The 17145-nt window shown below is 32.3% G+C and overlaps 3 protein-coding genes across 4 annotated transcripts; 2 read left to right on the top strand and 1 right to left on the bottom strand.

Annotated features, from left to right (window-relative positions):
* Window positions 1-1717: 1717 nt before the first annotated feature.
* Window positions 1718-2722, top strand: LOC18612651 (receptor-like protein kinase-related family protein). The gene has a single exon (XM_018118891.2). It carries the CDS (start codon window positions 1844-1846, stop codon window positions 2606-2608), a length of 765 nt encoding a protein of 254 aa, XP_017974380.2. The 5' UTR covers window positions 1718-1843; the 3' UTR covers window positions 2609-2722.
* A 3-nt stretch (window positions 2723-2725) lies between these two features.
* Window positions 2726-7446, bottom strand: NS2 (asparaginyl-tRNA synthetase 2). The gene is made up of 8 exons (XM_007049555.3): window positions 6942-7446; window positions 6602-6844; window positions 5922-6500; window positions 5429-5614; window positions 5259-5323; window positions 5011-5140; window positions 4839-4897; window positions 2726-3044 (listed from the first exon to the last, which is right to left on the bottom strand). Exons 1-8 carry the CDS (start codon window positions 7353-7355, stop codon window positions 2861-2863), a joined length of 1860 nt encoding a protein of 619 aa, XP_007049617.3. The 5' UTR covers window positions 7356-7446; the 3' UTR covers window positions 2726-2860.
* An 8220-nt stretch (window positions 7447-15666) lies between these two features.
* STOMAGEN (stomagen) lies at window positions 15667-16927 on the top strand. Of its 2 annotated transcripts, none has more exons than XM_007049554.3 (3): window positions 15667-15842; window positions 16270-16340; window positions 16429-16901. In XM_007049554.3, the coding sequence occupies exons 1-3, from the start codon at window positions 15770-15772 to the stop codon at window positions 16612-16614; spliced, it is 330 nt and encodes a 109-aa protein (XP_007049616.2). In that variant the 5' UTR covers window positions 15667-15769; the 3' UTR covers window positions 16615-16901. The 2 variants fall into 2 exon arrangements, with proteins under 2 accessions (XP_007049616.2, XP_017974533.1); XM_018119044.2 differs by lacking the exon at window positions 15667-15842 and adding an exon at window positions 15879-16067 and having other exon boundaries at window positions 16429-16927.
* Window positions 16928-17145: the final 218 nt, after the last annotated feature.

The following is a 17145-nucleotide window of genomic DNA, read 5'->3' as shown; positions in this document are numbered from 1 at the left end:
TTTTGTCTTTTTCCTTCTCTTTTTCTCTTCACATGCCGACCCCTATCTTTTCTTTAAATGAGAGGGGTGTTACAGTCTCCCTCACTTAAAAACAAATTCGTCCTTGAATTACATCAACATAGAGACACTTAATGGTACATTTAACCTTTAAATAAATATAGATATTCTGCTCGTATTTCCTCTTCTGGTTCCCAAGTCGCCTCCTTTACCAAGTTATTTTTTAAAGAGGTTGTTCGTTTGCATGGTGTGCCTAAAACCATCACTTCAGATCGGGACAGCAAGTTTCTTGACCATTTTTGGAGGACTTTATGGAAGATGTTTGATTCATCCTTGAATTACAATAACACAGGTCATCCACAAATTGATGGCTAAACTGAATTAGTAAATAGAACTCTTGGCAATTTGATTTGTAATATTTGTGAAGATAGACCAAAGTAGTGGGATTTTGCATTAGCACAAGCAGAGTTTGCTTATAATAATGTTGTTCATAATGTCACAAGAAAATCGCCATTTTCTATTGTGTACACAAAGTTTCCACGGCATGCTCTTAACTTGATCCAGTTACCAAAAGTTCTTGAATTTAGTATAGTTGATGAAAATATGGCTAATCAGTTGCAAGATGTTCAAGCTGAGGTGAAACAGAAATTAGAGCAAGCTAATGCCAAGTACAAGAGAGTTGCAGACCAACATCGCAGAAAGCACGTTTTTGAAGTAGGAGATCAAGTGATGGTGTTTGTGCAAAAAAAAAGGTTTCCAATGGGGACTTATAGGAAGTTGCAGCCTAAGAAATATGGATCATACTAGATTTTGAAGAAGATCAATGTCGATGCATATATTGTGGATCTGTCGGATACAATAGAAATTTCCAAAACATTTAATGTAGTGGATATTTACTCATTTTATTAATCAGATGAATCCTTATATTCAGATATGGAAGGGAATGACGTAGATAGTCTAATAGTCTAACAAGTAATTTTAATATTTAATATTTTTCTTATTTAGTATTTAGTATTCGGGATATTTCTTTTAATTTTATTTTACTTGGACGACAAGTAAATATAGGCTTAGGAATTTACTTTTTTTGTACTTCAAGGAAGTCTAGGGTAGAATATCTCCTCATTTGAATTTACTTTACTTGTAGTCCAAATTTAAATCAAATAAGATTAGGCTATTATAAATAGTACCCTTAAATTTAGTTTTTAGGTAACTTATTTTTTTGAATTATTGAATAATATTATTTTTTTTTCAAATTTTGAGTGTAAATTTCTGCATTAAAAATTTAATTTCAAATTTTAAAAGCTCTATGGAGTGATAGTCTTTATTTTCACTCTAATTCGCTGCATCATTTTCCATAACATGGTCTCATCATAAGCGCTGAGAATATTCATGGCAAAGAGGTTCACAAGAAGGAAGCACAAAGGCCTACTGTGCTGCATAAGCCGTAAAATATCTTCTTTTGTCACATAATGGAATACGATTAGATTCCAATTGTCCAAGTTGCATTAGGAAAAAATCATTACTTTTATATCGTGTAGCACATCTGGAGATTATTATCAGCGCATGAAGCTTCACTATTTGGTTGCAGAGAAACAGACGGCGATTCTATTTATCGATATTTAAGTGGGTGGTCGTTATCATAGCTTTACCATGCCGCTTCGTCAATGGACATTCTTAAACAACCATTTTGGTAAACCCATGTTTTCCACTTCTTGTGGTGGTAGAAATGCAGGAAGTCAAGGATGTCTGCCTTTGAATTCCCACATCGACATCATCTCCCATCCGCAGGACTATTAATAAGAAAGCCTGAACACAGAGGGGGCTTCAACCTTGAACGAAAGCCGTCATGAATTTGTTATACATTCTTCTTCTTTCACTGTTTCTAAGCAGTTGCAGGGCTGATCCTTTAGGGAATTTTTGCAATGAAGACACGTTCATAAATATCAGTAGCCCGACATCTGAAAACATTGATCGCTTGTTAGCTGAAGTGGTCTCTAAAACTTCCTTAACTGCTTATATTGCTACTTCCTCTGGTAGAGGCCCTGACAGAGTCTATGGTCTCGCTCAATGCAGAGGAGATGTTAGCAGTAAAGACTGTTCAAGTTGCATACAAGATGCAGCGACGCAAATCCGCCAACGCTGTCCAAATCAATCTGACGCAAGGATTTGGTACGATTATTGCTTTCTACGGTATAGCAAAGAGAATTTTATTGGAGAAGTTGACACATCATTTGGTATATTCTACTATAATGTTGAAAATGTCACAGATCCTGAAAGTTTCAACCAAGAGCTTGGAGCTCTGACGAATAAAATTAGATCTGAAGCTGTCATGCCAAAGAACGAAGGGCTTGGGAAAGGTAAGACCAAATTGTCACCATTTGTTACCCTTTACGCATTGGTGCAGTGCACAAGGGACCTATCTGAGATAGATTGTGCTCAATGCCTGGCAATTGCTGTTGGAAATTTCCCAAACTTTTGTGACAACAGGAAGGGATGCCGGGTCCTATACAGTAGTTGTTATGTCCGGTATGAGCTTTATCCATTTTTCTTCCCAATTGATTCCGATAATGGTACCTCATTTGGCAAAACAGTGATGATAGTTCATCCATAGATTTTGAAATCCTAGTGCGATATGCGAAAATCAGTTTGTTCAAAGGATTTGCAAGCTGTATGGTAGTTTCTTTTCATTTAATAATTAATTGCTCATTTGCATTATCAACAAGAATGATTTCGAGCCATAAGATAAACATATATTCCTCGTGTGTTCATATGTTGCATTTAGTGTACCTGTTTACATAAGTTTGTCTTTATCTGAAACACAAGTAGATATCTCTAAATTTTTTAACTTTATCAAGACGCCCCCTTAGTTGTTGGCTTTGCCATGACTTTTGGGAAAAGGAATTGCATCTCTAACATCAGTGAGGCCAGTGGTAAGAAGAACCATCTGGTCGAAGCCTAGGCTGAACCCAGAGTGCTTGACTGTTCCATGCCTGCGTAGATCTACATACCATTCATACTGATCTCTTGACAAGTCAAACTCCTTGATCCTGAAATCAGAAAATCCATAGCGGACAATGAGAAATAGTCTTTGCATCAATGAGGAAATATTGAGAATACTTAAGCCACAAGAATAATTTAAAATTAGAATGGATTGAAACATAGATTCAGAAGAGCTGGGATACTGGCAGCAATCGGGTCTTTATGTTTTCACTTACAGCAATATTGCCTCCAAAACTACTAGTTCTTTTATGTCACTTAATATATATCCTTTTCCAGAAAAAGGAATTTTCAACCCTCAAAGCATTTTCCATAGTAACTAAAATTATCATATTATCATAGAGGAATGAAATATAATGTAGATGGGGCAGCTCAAGGCTGCCCTGGGAAGGCAGGGATAGGGGGCATCATGAGAGACGATGAAGGAAACACTAAAATTGTTTTTTCAAAAGCTATAGGTGTAGAAGATGCTAGTGTAGCTGAAGCAGAGCAATTAGAGAGGCTTTTTTAACTTTCGCAAGTTCAAAATGGGCTGCCACGCATTCTTTGATTATTGAAAGCGACTCAAAAAATGCTGTAAAATGGACCAACAAGCCTTCTGAAGCCCCCTGTAGGCTTAGGAAGTGGATTTTGCACATTGAAAGATTGAAGGAGGTAAAGAAATGGGATATCAAACACATCTACAGAAAAACTAATCAACTTGCTGACAGTCTAGCTAAGGGAGGGGTGCAGCGTCAGGTTGACTTGTTGAATGTCTATGATTAATGCAGGTTGTGGGCCTCTGGTGTGTTTTGTTTTTTGGCTGAGTTCGGTGTGTCTTGCGAACTGCTGCGATGGTTCAAAGTTTCTTTGAGTGTGTTTGAATGCTGAGGAAAATCTGTGTCTATGTGCTTGCGTTCTGATAGGGGTTTTGTGAGTGTTGATCCGTGCTTTTGGACATAAAGAGTTAAAGGTGACAGCGAATGTTACGGCCTTTTGGTGATTGGGACTGAGTGATGGACTCTGATACTTGAGATGTACAGAAGATGTTGATGACTTTTCTTTTGAAGGGCAACCACAGATTGTGAATATTTTTGACTCACGGGTTCCTTTCTGTTGCAACCATCTGGGGGATCTGGGTAGTTATGGGGTAGGGTAGTTTCGTGTGGCTTTTCCATAGCTATGTTAGGTTGCTAGAGAGGTGTTGACTTGGAAGGTTGTGTGCAGATTTCGACCCTGCTCACCTAATATGTTAAGAGGGTGGCGGGATGTGCTTTTGTTTGGCTCTTGGAAAGGTATAGGAAGGGCTCTGTTGTTATTTCAGGGAAGGGTACTGTTGGATGTGTGTGTTGGTGGTCTCTTGGTTTTCAAACCGTGGGGACTGGTTATGTTGATGATTAAGGTCTGTTACTCTCGAATAGGAGAGTTACAGACTTTAATCAAGTAGGTACTTCTTCCAGAGGTGAACCTTTGGTACCCTCTGTTTTGAAATGAACAACAACTTTCAAAAAAAAAAAAAAATTATCATAGAGGCAATAAAGCTAAAAATTTATCTTCGCCATTCTTCATGAAGTTATTAGCATACATATGATAGAGCATTCAATTACAACAGAGCATTAGATCAACAGCCACTATAACTTCTCTAATTCTCATGACCATGACTTCCTGGAAAATCTCAAGTTGGAGCACTGACCAATAATTGTAGCTTTTATAACTTTAATCGCTAATAATCATGCAAACTAATTAGTGTTTTGTACTGACGCCAATTTCATTTGAAACCAGAATTTCCCAACGTTTATTTAAAAATCACTTGTAGAAGGACTACAAAAATGGTGCAATGAGACAGTTGTACAAGGATGGATTACCTTGTATTTAGCATGTCAAAGCGCTCTTCATTTTGGCTGCCTGTAATCACTGCTCCAATCTGCATAAAATTTACCTAGTTTTATAACCATTCAAAACCAGCAAACTTTCTTCGGTGCCAGAAGATATTTGTTTCAAGATGTTCTTCGCCTAATAAGAAAAATTTAGACTTACCTTGGGTACAACCATCTCAAATGCTGCAACTGTTTTTCCATCATCATTCAAGCGTACATAAAATGGCTTAACTGCTTTGGGATAATCATAAATAATTAAAGGCTTCCGAAAGTGATCATCAGCCAAATAGCTGCCATTGAGTAAATGGATAGAGTAAGAACCACAAATAGGAAAAGTCTTGACGTCCTATTCTTTAGGATATTTGCATTTGACTCTTTTTGCTAGGTTAACAGCCACAATATACATACCTTAGATGTTCTGCTGTTAAAGGGACGCCCCACTGAAGTTGTGTTTCAAATGCCTTATCTGTGACCTGTTGTTGAAGAATGTAAAAAGTTTGTCAGATAGAAGTTGCTAAAAATATGATTGATATGTTGGCTGGGCTAATATATAGGAAGTACATTTTGTCCGGGTTTACCTTTCTTAAAATTTCCACTGCTTCTCTGTAAGAGATCTTTTCATAAGAACTTGATATCATATATTCAAGACGATGGGTAACATTCTTGTCAATTCTTTTTGTGACAAACTTCATGTCTTCTGAACAGTTATCCAACGTCCATCTGCAGAGAAATTTGAAATAGTCCTCTGCACATTTCATGGCGTCCTGGAAACTCCAATCAAAGATATCAATGAGATCTTAATATATGGAAAATTCATTCACAGATAAGCTGAATAAGTATTATTTTTTTTCTGTTTCAAGATATATTTAACTCCTAAAGATGTGAAGTATGAAAACCACCAAATTTACATCACAAAAAGGGAGGAGAAGCATTCCAGAGTCCTGAGGAAACTGAACATTCCCCACGAAAGATGTGCAGCAGTTAATGATAATGATACTGGAATTGAAATGTCTATCTAATGTGACCATGAAACTACATATATGCTTGAGCCTTGAAGAGGCAAAGTCTTACCTCTAAGTGTGAAAAAGCCATTTCGACCTCAACAGTCCACATTTCAGCCACATGTTTTGGGGACACTGTTTTATCAGCTCGAAATCTGGGTCCAAATGAGTAAACATGACCAAGGGCACATGCATAGCTCTCCAGATGAAGGTGACCAGAAACAGTCAAATAACTCTGGCGACCAAAGAAATCTTCATTGAAGTTCACTACATCAGGCTTCACTGCAATTACTGGTTTGGATTTTTCTCTGGCTTCAAGCTGTTGTGCTAGTTCATTTGTTTTCCGCAGATCCTGAAGAGCAGAAAAAAGTGCTTCTCTATTGCTGTCGCTTCTCTTGAGTTGTTCGACGATACTAGTTTTGTCCTTTATAGCAGCCTTAACAGTTTCAAGGCTAACATCTTCAGCACGGACTGGCTCCTCCTTCTTGCTTGTTTTTTCTAGAAGAGTTGTAACCTGAAACTTTTCACTGAACCCTTCGGAGTCTGTAGTTGTGATAATTGGCACTTGCACATTTAAAAAGCCATGGTTCTGGAAGAATGTCTGGGTTGCGAAATTTAGGGAGCTGCGAATTCGTGTAACAGATGCCACCTGCGATGTAAAACATAGTAATTAAAGAGTACATTAGGTTCAATTTTAAGGTATTTTTCTTGACAGAATGTCCAAAAAATAGCAATGGTTGCAGAGATTACTGTAGTTGTCCTAGGACGAATATGAGAGTAGTCCCTTAAAGAATCAAGCGGTAATCTTTTCCTTGACAGAGGATACTTATCCTGCTCTACTGTCCCAACATGAAGAATTTTCTCTACTTTAAGCTCAATTTTATGTTTTCCCTGCGCTGATGGTTTTTCCAGAACACCTTGCGCTAATATACATGTTCCAGTTGGTAGGATCTGGCCTGCAGACACTGGAACTATGGCTGAATCTATCACAACCTGAAAATATTCTAATACTAATTAGGAATTTGCATAATCAAGCAATCTGCGTAATCACTTCATAAAACGGGAAAAACAGTTCAAGGTTGGAGAGTACCTGAAGACTTGAAACACAAGAGCCGTCATTAATTTGTAAAAACAATATGGAAGAAGGAGGTGGTTTAGGAATCAAAGACTGCAGCTTTTCTCTAACAGCAGGGGAACTAGCAGAACCACCCAAAACCCTGATGATAGTCCTGAAAAAGGGGATTCGAGATTGAATAATTTCCACACAGCTTACATCTTTAGGCCCTGGCGAAGCGGGGAAAGCATCGGCTGCAGCCGGTGGCGATGCGACAGGCTCCTTTTTCACCTCCTTGGAAGATTTCACCCACCCTCCAATCACCATTGTCTTACCGATCAACCCCATCTCGCTATCACTACCTTCCAATATGGTTTTCAACATCACCCGGCTCGAGTACATCAATGGCATCAAAGGGGAGCTGGTAATCTTTGGTTCTTGAGACTCCATTTTATGTTAGGAAAAGAAACGGAAAATGAGCTGAAACAGGGAGGAAACGAAAGGAGGATTTTGAGTCAATAAGGTTTCTGAGTTTGCAATGATAATTGGCAACGGCATGGTTGTTGGTGATGATATAGAGGAAGAAAAAGGGTGCTTTCCTTTCAGGAGGAAGAGAATGGGAAGGAAAGGAAAGGGATTGTTTGCCTGCATTGACATGTTTTTCTCTGTGTGAATGAAAGTAGTGAAGGGCAGAAAGAGGAGAGAAAGAGTTGGAGGCAAGGTTAGGTATTTCTTGTATAGTTGGGTATTCGCGGGAATTTGCAAGCTTCAACTGTTCTACGAGCAAACATGCGAAGTTACTTGAAAGGGAATTCAAATCATATAAAAGTTATTTTTTTTGTGGAGACTTATATTTTATGGGCTAAAATCTTAATTGATTCGCATAATAGGTAAGAATGACATAGAATAACTATTACGTAATAATATAATGAGGTGGGAATAGAATAAAATAAGTATTATGTAATTTGACATGACGAATGAAATATGACAGAAATAATTATTATGACTTATTGTAGTGTTTGGTTTGTAATAATAACTTTGAAATAAGAAAAAAATTAAAAATAAAAATATCTTTTATTTTATATATGATTATTTTATTTTTTTTATTTTTTAAATATTAATATTTTATTTATAATTTAATCATTAATATTATAAAATACTAATATTTTATTTATAATTTAAATGTTATTATGATTATTTATTTTTAAATATTAATAATGTATAATTTATTTAAAATATTAAAAATTGATAGTTTAAATATTAATATTTTATTTATACTTTAATCATTAATATTAAATGTTATTATGATTATTTATTTTTATTTTATTTTTTAAATATTAATAATTTATAATTTATATATAATATTAATAATTTATCATTTAAATATTAATATCTTATTTATAAATTAATTATTAATTTTTTAAATATTAATATTTTATTTATAATTTAAATTTTATTATAATTATTTATTTTTATTTAATTTATATTTTAAATATTAATAATTTATATTTTTTAAATATAAATAATTGATTATTTAAGTATTAATATTTTATTTATAATTTAATCATTAATATTATAAAATACTATTATTTTATTTATAATTTAAATGTTATTATGCTTATTTGTTTTTATTTTATTTTTTAAATATTAATCATTTATAATTGATTTAGAATATTAATAATTGGTAATTTAATTTATAATTTAAATATTATTATGATTAAAATATTAATACTTTTAATTAATTTTTAAATTCAAAATATTTTATAATATATAATTAATAACTTAACCTCTTTATTATAATAAGATTTATTTTTCTCAATTTGCATTTTTCATTTTTTAATTTAAATTTCACTTAATAATTTAAAAATTAATATTTTATTTTTAATTTAAATATATTATACTTAAAATATGAAAATATTAATAATTTTTTAATTTTAATTTAAAATATTAATTTTATAAGTTTAAGTTTGTATTTTTTAAAAGCAAATAAGGACACTTTTGTCCAAAATGTTTGAATTTTATTCCCATGGGTATGGAATAGCTAATATCATGGGGGAAGATGGTATTAGCTATTCCAAGCTTTTGCCAGATTTTAAAGAATACCCATTCCTTTTGAAATGGTTGTTCATTCCCCAAAAGCAAACCAAGGAGATAAAAATTTGTAAAGAATAGGGGGAATGACTTAACCAGTCCTCTAACCAAACATGACCTTAAGGTTTACAAATCCTTTCTGCACCCTTACGAAGGGTACAAATAAAACTTTAAGAAAAGTGACATCGATATATACCTTGAAGCCTTTCCTTAATAATTTTGCTTTTACAATCTTGTGTCTCAACAATCTTAAGGTTTTATTTCGATTTATCAACGGTTGCTGTAAGTGGAATGATAAGGGAATTTGGCTTTTGACTTTGCAAAATTGGAACAATTTGATGTTGATAAAGAAAATGACAATTTAAATGGTTTTTCACCCAATTATTAGGTAGGTTTTCTCTTTCCTTTATTGAATTGATTTGTATGAATTGTTTAAATTCTTAATTGTTGTATTTTTTAATTGAGCTATGCAGTTACAATTTTGTATCGATTACGATTAATTATAAAATGATTGATAATAAACTTACAATTGATCAATTTTCTAAAGTTGAAAGGATTTTTGATAACTTCAAACTTTATAAAATGACTATGCATGAATTTATTGTTATGTCTTTGAACTTTGATAAATTCTCATCATCATGGAAAATTTTCAAGAGAACCTCAATACATAAAAAGAAGATTTGTCTCTTGAAGAGCTTGCCAGTCATCTTTGAATTTAAGAGTGCTATCCCAAAGAACATGAGAAAGACTCATATGTCAAATGTTCATGAGATGGAGAAAGGATAGTCCAGCAAATCCACAAAGAATAAAGAACTTCTTGCTAATACATAAAGATTCGAGAAAGAAAATGGTGCATGTTACCATTATAAAAACCAGGTCTTAACAAAAAAGTGTTACTTTTTCAAGAAGGAAAATGCGTTAGTAACCACAAGATAAAATTTTGTTGCAATAATTTTGAAACTAATGTCGTGGAAGACAATAAGACATAGTTGCTACAAAGTATGATTGGAAGGACAAATTCATTTTGTCCAATAGATAGGTATTTGTGGAAAAGGGTTATGTGAACAAAGGCATCTTCATAATCATTTTATTAAAAATTAAAATAATAAAATGATTGTTTTTACTTACATAATTTTCTTGGTTTTTTGCATCATAGTTTAAGGCATGTTAATTATAAAAGAATGCTTGCTATGTCTAATTTGGAATTGATTCAAAATATTGATAACATTGTAGAAAAATGTAATACTTGCATAGTAAACATTCTTTTATAATTAGAAATTTTAAAATGCTTGAATTGGTACCAAATATTGTATATGAATTGATGCATAATATTTTAAGCTATGCAAATTTTATATACTATTATGCACCAATTTAAACTTGCATGTTTATATTAGAAATTTTTTAATGTTGGAATTGTTCTAAATGCTTGAATTGGTGCTTCATATTTCTATATGATTTGCATAGCTCACCTTAGATACGAGGAGAGAGATATTATGAGCTTTTTCTTAATAATTACTTAGAATTTTGTTATATTTATTTGTTACATTCTAAAGATAAAGTACTCGATAAATTTAAGATTTATAAATAAAAAGTTGAATAGCATTGTAAATCTTTTATCAAGTATTTAAAATCAGATAAAGGTGAAAAATATTATAAACCAAGTTATTTTGAATTCACAATTATAATCCATCAAACTTTAGTAACTTGCACATCACAACAAAATAGTGTGGCGAAAAGAAAATATGATCTTAATCAAAATGATAATGTAATGTTATCATATTTTGGTTTTGGATAAGATTTTTGGATTGAAACTTTATTAATAGCTTATCACATATTAGATAGAGTTTCTAAAAAGGAGCTGAGATAATCTTATATGAGCAATGGAATAAAAAGAAACCAAATATTAATTATTTGAAGGTTTGGGGATGTAGAGTTGTAATTGGAGTTTTGAAACCCAAAAGAAAAAATTTGAGTGAAAGAGGAATAGAATGCATATTCGTAGGAAATATACAACATAGTAAAGCATATAAGTTTATGATAATTGAACCAAATGATTCAGTTTTGGTCAACATTGTTTTTGGATCAAAAAGTGTAATTTTTTACAAAAGTAGATTCAATTCTATTTCAAGACAACTACTACATTAAAATCAATTCAATCAAATAAAATTCTATTGGAATAAGTTGAAAATTAATGATGAACTTTATCCTGAAATAAAGGGAAAGCAAAAAGAATAGAAAGGCAAAAGATTTTGGACCTAATTCTATATGTTCCTTGTGGAAGGGACCGAAGAAAATATACAAAATAAAATTTCTTATTGTTTTAATATGGAATTAGACATTATTATATATAACGAGATAATGAAGTCTCAAAACTTTATCTTTTAGAATGACCAAATGTGCTCAATAATGAAAAATAACACTTGGATTTTAGTTGATTTTTCACCAAGTTTCAAAACAATAGGTTGTAAATGAATTCAAAATGAGAATGAAGGTGGATGGAGCCATAACAAGCTTAAAGCAAGCTTGGTAATCAAAGACTTTACATTAAAGAAAAGAATTAACTACTTTGATACTTATGCTATAACAGCTAGAATTGCTACAATTAGAATATTAATTTCACTTGCTTTAATTTATAATTTAGTAATTCACTAAATGGATATAAAATAATATTTTAAAACAGTGAATTAGAAGAGGAAGCCTACATGGAACAATCGGAATGCTACATTGTTTCAAGGCTTTGTAAGCTTGTAAAATCATTATATGAACTTAAACAAGAACCAAAACAATGACATAGAAAAACTCGATGAAATTGTTTGAGCCAATGGCTATAAAATAAATGAGTTCGATATATGAATATATATAGAAAATTCCAAAAGGGTAAAGGAGTTATAATTGCTATTACGTGGATGATATGCTAATATTTAGTACAAATTTAAAACAGGTTGAGGAGACAAAGAAGATTTTTATTAATTGTTTTGCAATGAAAGATATGAGTGTAATAGATGTAATCTTAGGAACTAAAATATTCTAGGATAAAATTAACATAATTTTGTCAAAATTGTATTAATGTGCTCAAAAAGTTTGATTTTAATGATTGCATACCAGCATTTATGCCTATGTATTTTCAAATTAAATTAGTATCTAATGTTGGTAGGATGATTAATCAATTGCCATATGTAAAAATAATTGGTTGTTTAATGTATGCAAGGACGTGAACAAAGTCAAGTATAGCATTTCTTATTGGAAAATCATATAGGTACAAAAGTAATCCAAGAAACTTACATTGGTAAAACATAAATACAATACGTAAGTACTTAAAAAAATCAATTATGGATATCTATTATGATATTTGTTGTAATGAATATCTATTTGTACTAGAAAGATATTTAGATACTATTTAGTTACAAATATAAGAAATAATATTTGTACAAGCGGTTGGATCTTTATGTTTAATGATAATATTATTTCTTGAGATTTCAAAAAAGAAACATGTATAATGCATTTGACCATGACTGCCTATTTTATAACATTGACTGTTACCGGCTAATGATTAAAGAACTTACTATATGATATACTTTTATGACCTAAACTAATTTTTATCCTTAACAAAATGGGAAGCTTGTTAAGAATGTAACGCCAAGTCATAAAAGCACGCTCAGGAATATGTAAAGGATACTATATCAATTTGTGTCAGGCAACTTTAATTTTTTGTGAGATGCTCGTTTACTTTACTTTTATTCTCTAATTATATTTTAAATTAAAAAATAATTAATATATAACAATATCAATTACACAAAATTTAAATTAATTGAATGATAATAAATACTATTTTTGTTGAACCTTGAAATTCTAGATACGATGGTGTCTTTACACTCAAAACTTCTTCTGTTCTCTCCAACTTTACTTCACAGGATGATTTTGCGAATGAAATTCTTCGCATGCAAGAGTGTCGTGAAAAGGTACCCATCGACGTGAAATGAAAATTCTTAATTTAATTATTTTAATTGAAAGCAAGAGTACGATGAAGAAGTAACCTTAGATGAAAAATGAAAATATCGTTATTTTTAATTTAATTATTTTTAATTGAAAAGACCCTTAAGCAAGAGTGAAAATATCACTATTCCTATTTTAATTATTTTTAATTGAAAAGACTTTTAAATAAGCAAGAGTGTGATGAAGAAGTAACTTTTGCACAAAAAATGAAAAATAGAACTATTTCTAAATTAATTTTTTTAATTGAAAAGACCTTTTAAAGAGATTATGTAGACTAAAATTAAAGGAAAAGAATATGAAAAAAAATCAAAATTTCGATTAAAAAATTACTTGGAATTGTTATGCTAATTTTTTATTTTCTAACACCTAAAAAGGTGCAAAAATTAGTCCACATAGTGATAAATAAATTCTCCATTTGATAGCAAAACCGTAGGCATTATTTTATTTTTGTAGTATCATCTTGAATCAAAAGATTTTTAGAATTTCATGTTTTATCATTTCAACTAAGAATGCCCAACATAAATTTGCTTTTGACTTCAGTTTTAGAATATGAAGTGAGCCTAACTAAATGGGCTGGTTATCCAAACCCAAAGTGCTTACTGCTTACGAGGTCCATAGGCCAGACTCCAGACCATCTTTATCAAAGTTTAGATTTAAGGTTTTCTACTTTTTGTAAAGGAGGAGAATGCCTCTAGGGGCTTCAAGATCCTTGCCGCAGAACTGTGGGCCAAAAAAAACGAACCCAGAAATATTATAATCCTTATTAAACTGTGCCCCGTCTTGGGCCAATCCTGATAAAAAGTTTTACTAATTTACTTCTCAAATTAAAGAAAGTAGTACAAAGATACAGAGGAAAAGATAAAGACAGAACAGAATATCATTAAATAGGATGGAGACGCAAAGTGCTACTGTTTTTACTATTTTATAATAGACATTATATTTAAAAAAATTCATGAAGTATTTTAAAAAAATTAAATAAATTTTTATTTTTTATTACATTTAACCAAGTTTTATATTTTTATTATGGATCAAAAAAATGTTTGTGATTAACGGTTGAATATAGCTATTAATCAAAATGTCACTTACTATTTTTATATTGCGTGACATTAACTTGGAAAGTGAAAAAACTGTGTGACCATGTTATCATATTTCATTATCATTCAATAGAACATGTTAATGTGTCGTATTAATATCACGTGACATATTTGACTCAAAATAAAATATAAATACTCAATTGAATGTAATTGCAGGAATAAGAATTTATTTAAATTTTTATAAATAGTTTCAAAGCTTTTTAAAATATTTTACCTTTATTATTTGTGATGAGTTTCATATAAACCTTAAAAGAAGAGAGAAATGTCAATGTAAGAAAAAAACACAACATTACTAATGTATAGGTCATTCATTATATACCCTCGTACCTTTTATTTTGTCATATAATTTTCACTAATCATTCATTTAAGAAAGCTAAAGTTTTAAAGGAGGTATTAAATTGTTTGATAGGTGGATTTCATATAGCTGTAAAAATGTTAAGACAAAACTATGGTCTAAAATTTTAATTTCTTTCACCAAAATGAAAGTGGTATTTATGTTATGATAATTTTCAAATAAAAAGTGACAAAAAAAAAAAAAAGGAATGAATCCCACAGGACAGCAAATTTTCAGGCAAAAAGGAACCCTTTTGACCAAGTTACTAACAATCTATGTATGATGGGAAGAAAAAGTATGCAATAATACAATCTCAATAGTCTGAAGTCTATATATATATATCTCGGTGCTTGTCCCAGATCCGATCATTACAACAATATACAATGAAATTCTTCTCATGTCTTGACAAGAAAAATAAAAAAAAAAAAGAAAAAGAAATTCTTCTGATGGAAAAAGCAAGGAGGAAGCAGACAGGAGTAAGACGTGGAAGAAGTACCCTGAGAGGAAAAGTGCAGCCACCGGCCACAGCACATGCCTGCCTCTCACCCATGGTTCACCACCCTCGCTAAACACTCAGATTATTCGTCACATGTATGGAGGCAGTGATTTTGACTATTGCCTAAATACAGAAGACATGTCATTAGAGATGGAAATTTTGGTTTATCTGCTTAAGAAAGAAGATCCTGATTTATGATTCTCAGTGCAATGAGCTTTAGGTGGGGGTGCAAAAGGATTCATCATTTCCCATGACTGAATATTTATTTCATTTTTAATTTGTTGAAAATTGTAGATGCACATATTTTAAAGTGTGGAGTAGGACTTTGAGGTCCATTGATCAAATAATGTAAGGGAATCATTCTTTCTATGACTATTGTTTCCAGATTCATCCAGGGATTGTGTATGGATCTGAACCGTTCCCAACCCTGGAATTGCTAGATGCTTCTATATGTGGGTGCGCCCGTCCATTCGTCCAAGGGCAAACAAATAAATATGATTTCCCAATTGTAGACCAAAAGTAAATGAATCCCCCCACCCGTCTCAAATTTCCCTTTTACCCCCACCGAAGTATCAAAGTAATACAAGCCTTCTTTGAACAAAATTAAACAAGAGCAATGGGCATTTTTGTAACTCCGAAAGTCAATCTACTGCTCCCATGGTTTAGCCCCCAACAAGCAATCTGTCGGTCTGGGTGTTTGGGACCTCTTAGGTGTGCACCTCTGAGTCACCGAGAGATTTGCCAGTTTATCTCTTATGGTCACTAATTGACCACAATTCTCTCTCTTTCTCTTCTTCTCTCTCATTTATCCTTTATATATATCAACTTCTAAGTTTACACCAATACAAAGGGGAGAATGGCCAACATTAAAATAAGCTACTTACTTTTGCTACCCTTCACCTTCTTCCTTGCCGCACATGTAATACAAGGTCATAGTCAGCCTCCAGCTGTTCCTTTCCTTGTTTTCAAGTTATCTTTCCATTGCCGATAATATGGTCCTTCACACTGCACATCTTAATTTCTTTCTCTCTTTTTTGCTTACACGTCTAGTGCTTCTCTTATTAATCCTCCTACCCCTAGCAGATTTCTGACTGGGCTTTTAATGTAGGAAATGCATTTCCATAGCTTGACAGGAAGCTGTAAATCATTAATAGGTTCTTAAATTTTACTTGGTTTTTTTTTTTCTTACACCAACTATTTAGTCTGAGAAGAGTCTTGCATTTCCCTTCTGTTAACAAATTCTAATAGTTCTATGTATAAAACAGGGATTTTTTTCTTCTTTTTGCTTGCTAAATAAAGTTGCATTTGACTTTTTTTTTCCTTGCCACATTTTGGTTAATTCTTACAAGTTTGCAGGATCCAGAACTCAAGTAATACTTCCTAATTTCCAGCAAGGGGTCTCTCATTCTTCTCCATTGCATTTGCAGGTGAGGATACATCAAAAGCACCGCTATTATTTGCTTAACTTACTCTATGATTTAAGTCTTTCTAACAAAAACATTTTTGAGGCAACAGGGCAGCAACGAAGCAAAGATGAATAGAAATTCAAGGAGGTTGATGATTGGATCCACAGCGCCCACCTGCACTTACAATGAATGTAGAGGATGCAAATACAAATGTAGAGCTGAACAAGTTCCGGTAGAAGGAAATGACCCAATCAATAGTGCGTATCACTACAAATGTGTTTGCCATAGGTCATAAAACAAAAATGTAGTAGGTTGAGTGGAGTAGACGTGTGTGGTGTATATTGCACTAGCTTCAGAAGAACTTAGAAGTCCAGATTTGTTCTACATCCAAATACTATTTTGTCTCTGCAGTTTTAGTGCCCAGGTTAGCTGTTCTGATTTCCTTTTGGCACAGCAGGAATTTCCTGCTATATGGTTATCATGCAAGCTTCTTGAGGGAAAGTGAATCATTAATTTCTTCTTGGCATGTTAAAGTTGAAGTTGGAAATTTCTTGTTATATAAATGTCTATAAGTTCACTTAAGGAATATCAAGTAGCAGTTGCCTTAATTTGCTTCCTTTTCTTTTATCACTAGACTATGGCCCGAAAGTTGCTCGCGGGCCTCTTTGTACCTCTTTTTCTCTTTCTCAACATGTTTTTTTATTTCTAAGACTTCCACGTGGTTAGAAGAGAAAGTCCCTTTGGGGTTTCTTTTTATTTATGTAATAGGTTTTTGTACAATCAAGCTTACTGGTGTGGGTAGATTCCTGTTTAGACTATTTCCAGT

Source organism: Theobroma cacao, chromosome 1 (genome assembly GCF_053813885.1).
Source record: "Theobroma cacao isolate CCN51 chromosome 1, ASM5381388v1, whole genome shotgun sequence".
Lineage (NCBI taxonomy): Eukaryota > Viridiplantae > Streptophyta > Magnoliopsida > Malvales > Malvaceae > Theobroma > Theobroma cacao.
The sequence above is the reverse complement of the archived record's forward strand: the minus strand, read 5'-3'. Positions and strand labels throughout refer to the sequence as shown.

Bases quoted from the DNA above. Each gene is read 5' to 3' on its own strand.
- LOC18612651 (XM_018118891.2), top strand. From the start codon at position 1,844: ATGAATTTGTTATACATTCTTCTTCTTTCACTGTTTCTAAGCAGTTGC.
- NS2 (XM_007049555.3), bottom strand. From the start codon at position 7,355: ATGGAGTCTCAAGAACCAAAGATTACCAGCTCCCCTTTGATGCCATTG. The intron at 5,141-5,258 runs GTATGTATATTG...ACTCAATGGCAG, and splicing joins TTAACAGCAGAACATCTAAG to CTATTTGGCTGATGATCACT. The intron at 3,045-4,838 runs GTAATCCATCCT...TTCTGATTTCAG, and splicing joins TTTGACATGCTAAATACAAG to GATCAAGGAGTTTGACTTGT.
- STOMAGEN (XM_007049554.3), top strand. From the start codon at position 15,770: ATGGCCAACATTAAAATAAGCTACTTACTTTTGCTACCCTTCACCTTC. The intron at 15,843-16,269 runs GTCATAGTCAGC...ACAAGTTTGCAG, and splicing joins TGCCGCACATGTAATACAAG to GATCCAGAACTCAAGTAATA. The intron at 16,341-16,428 runs GTGAGGATACAT...TTGAGGCAACAG, and splicing joins CTTCTCCATTGCATTTGCAG to GGCAGCAACGAAGCAAAGAT.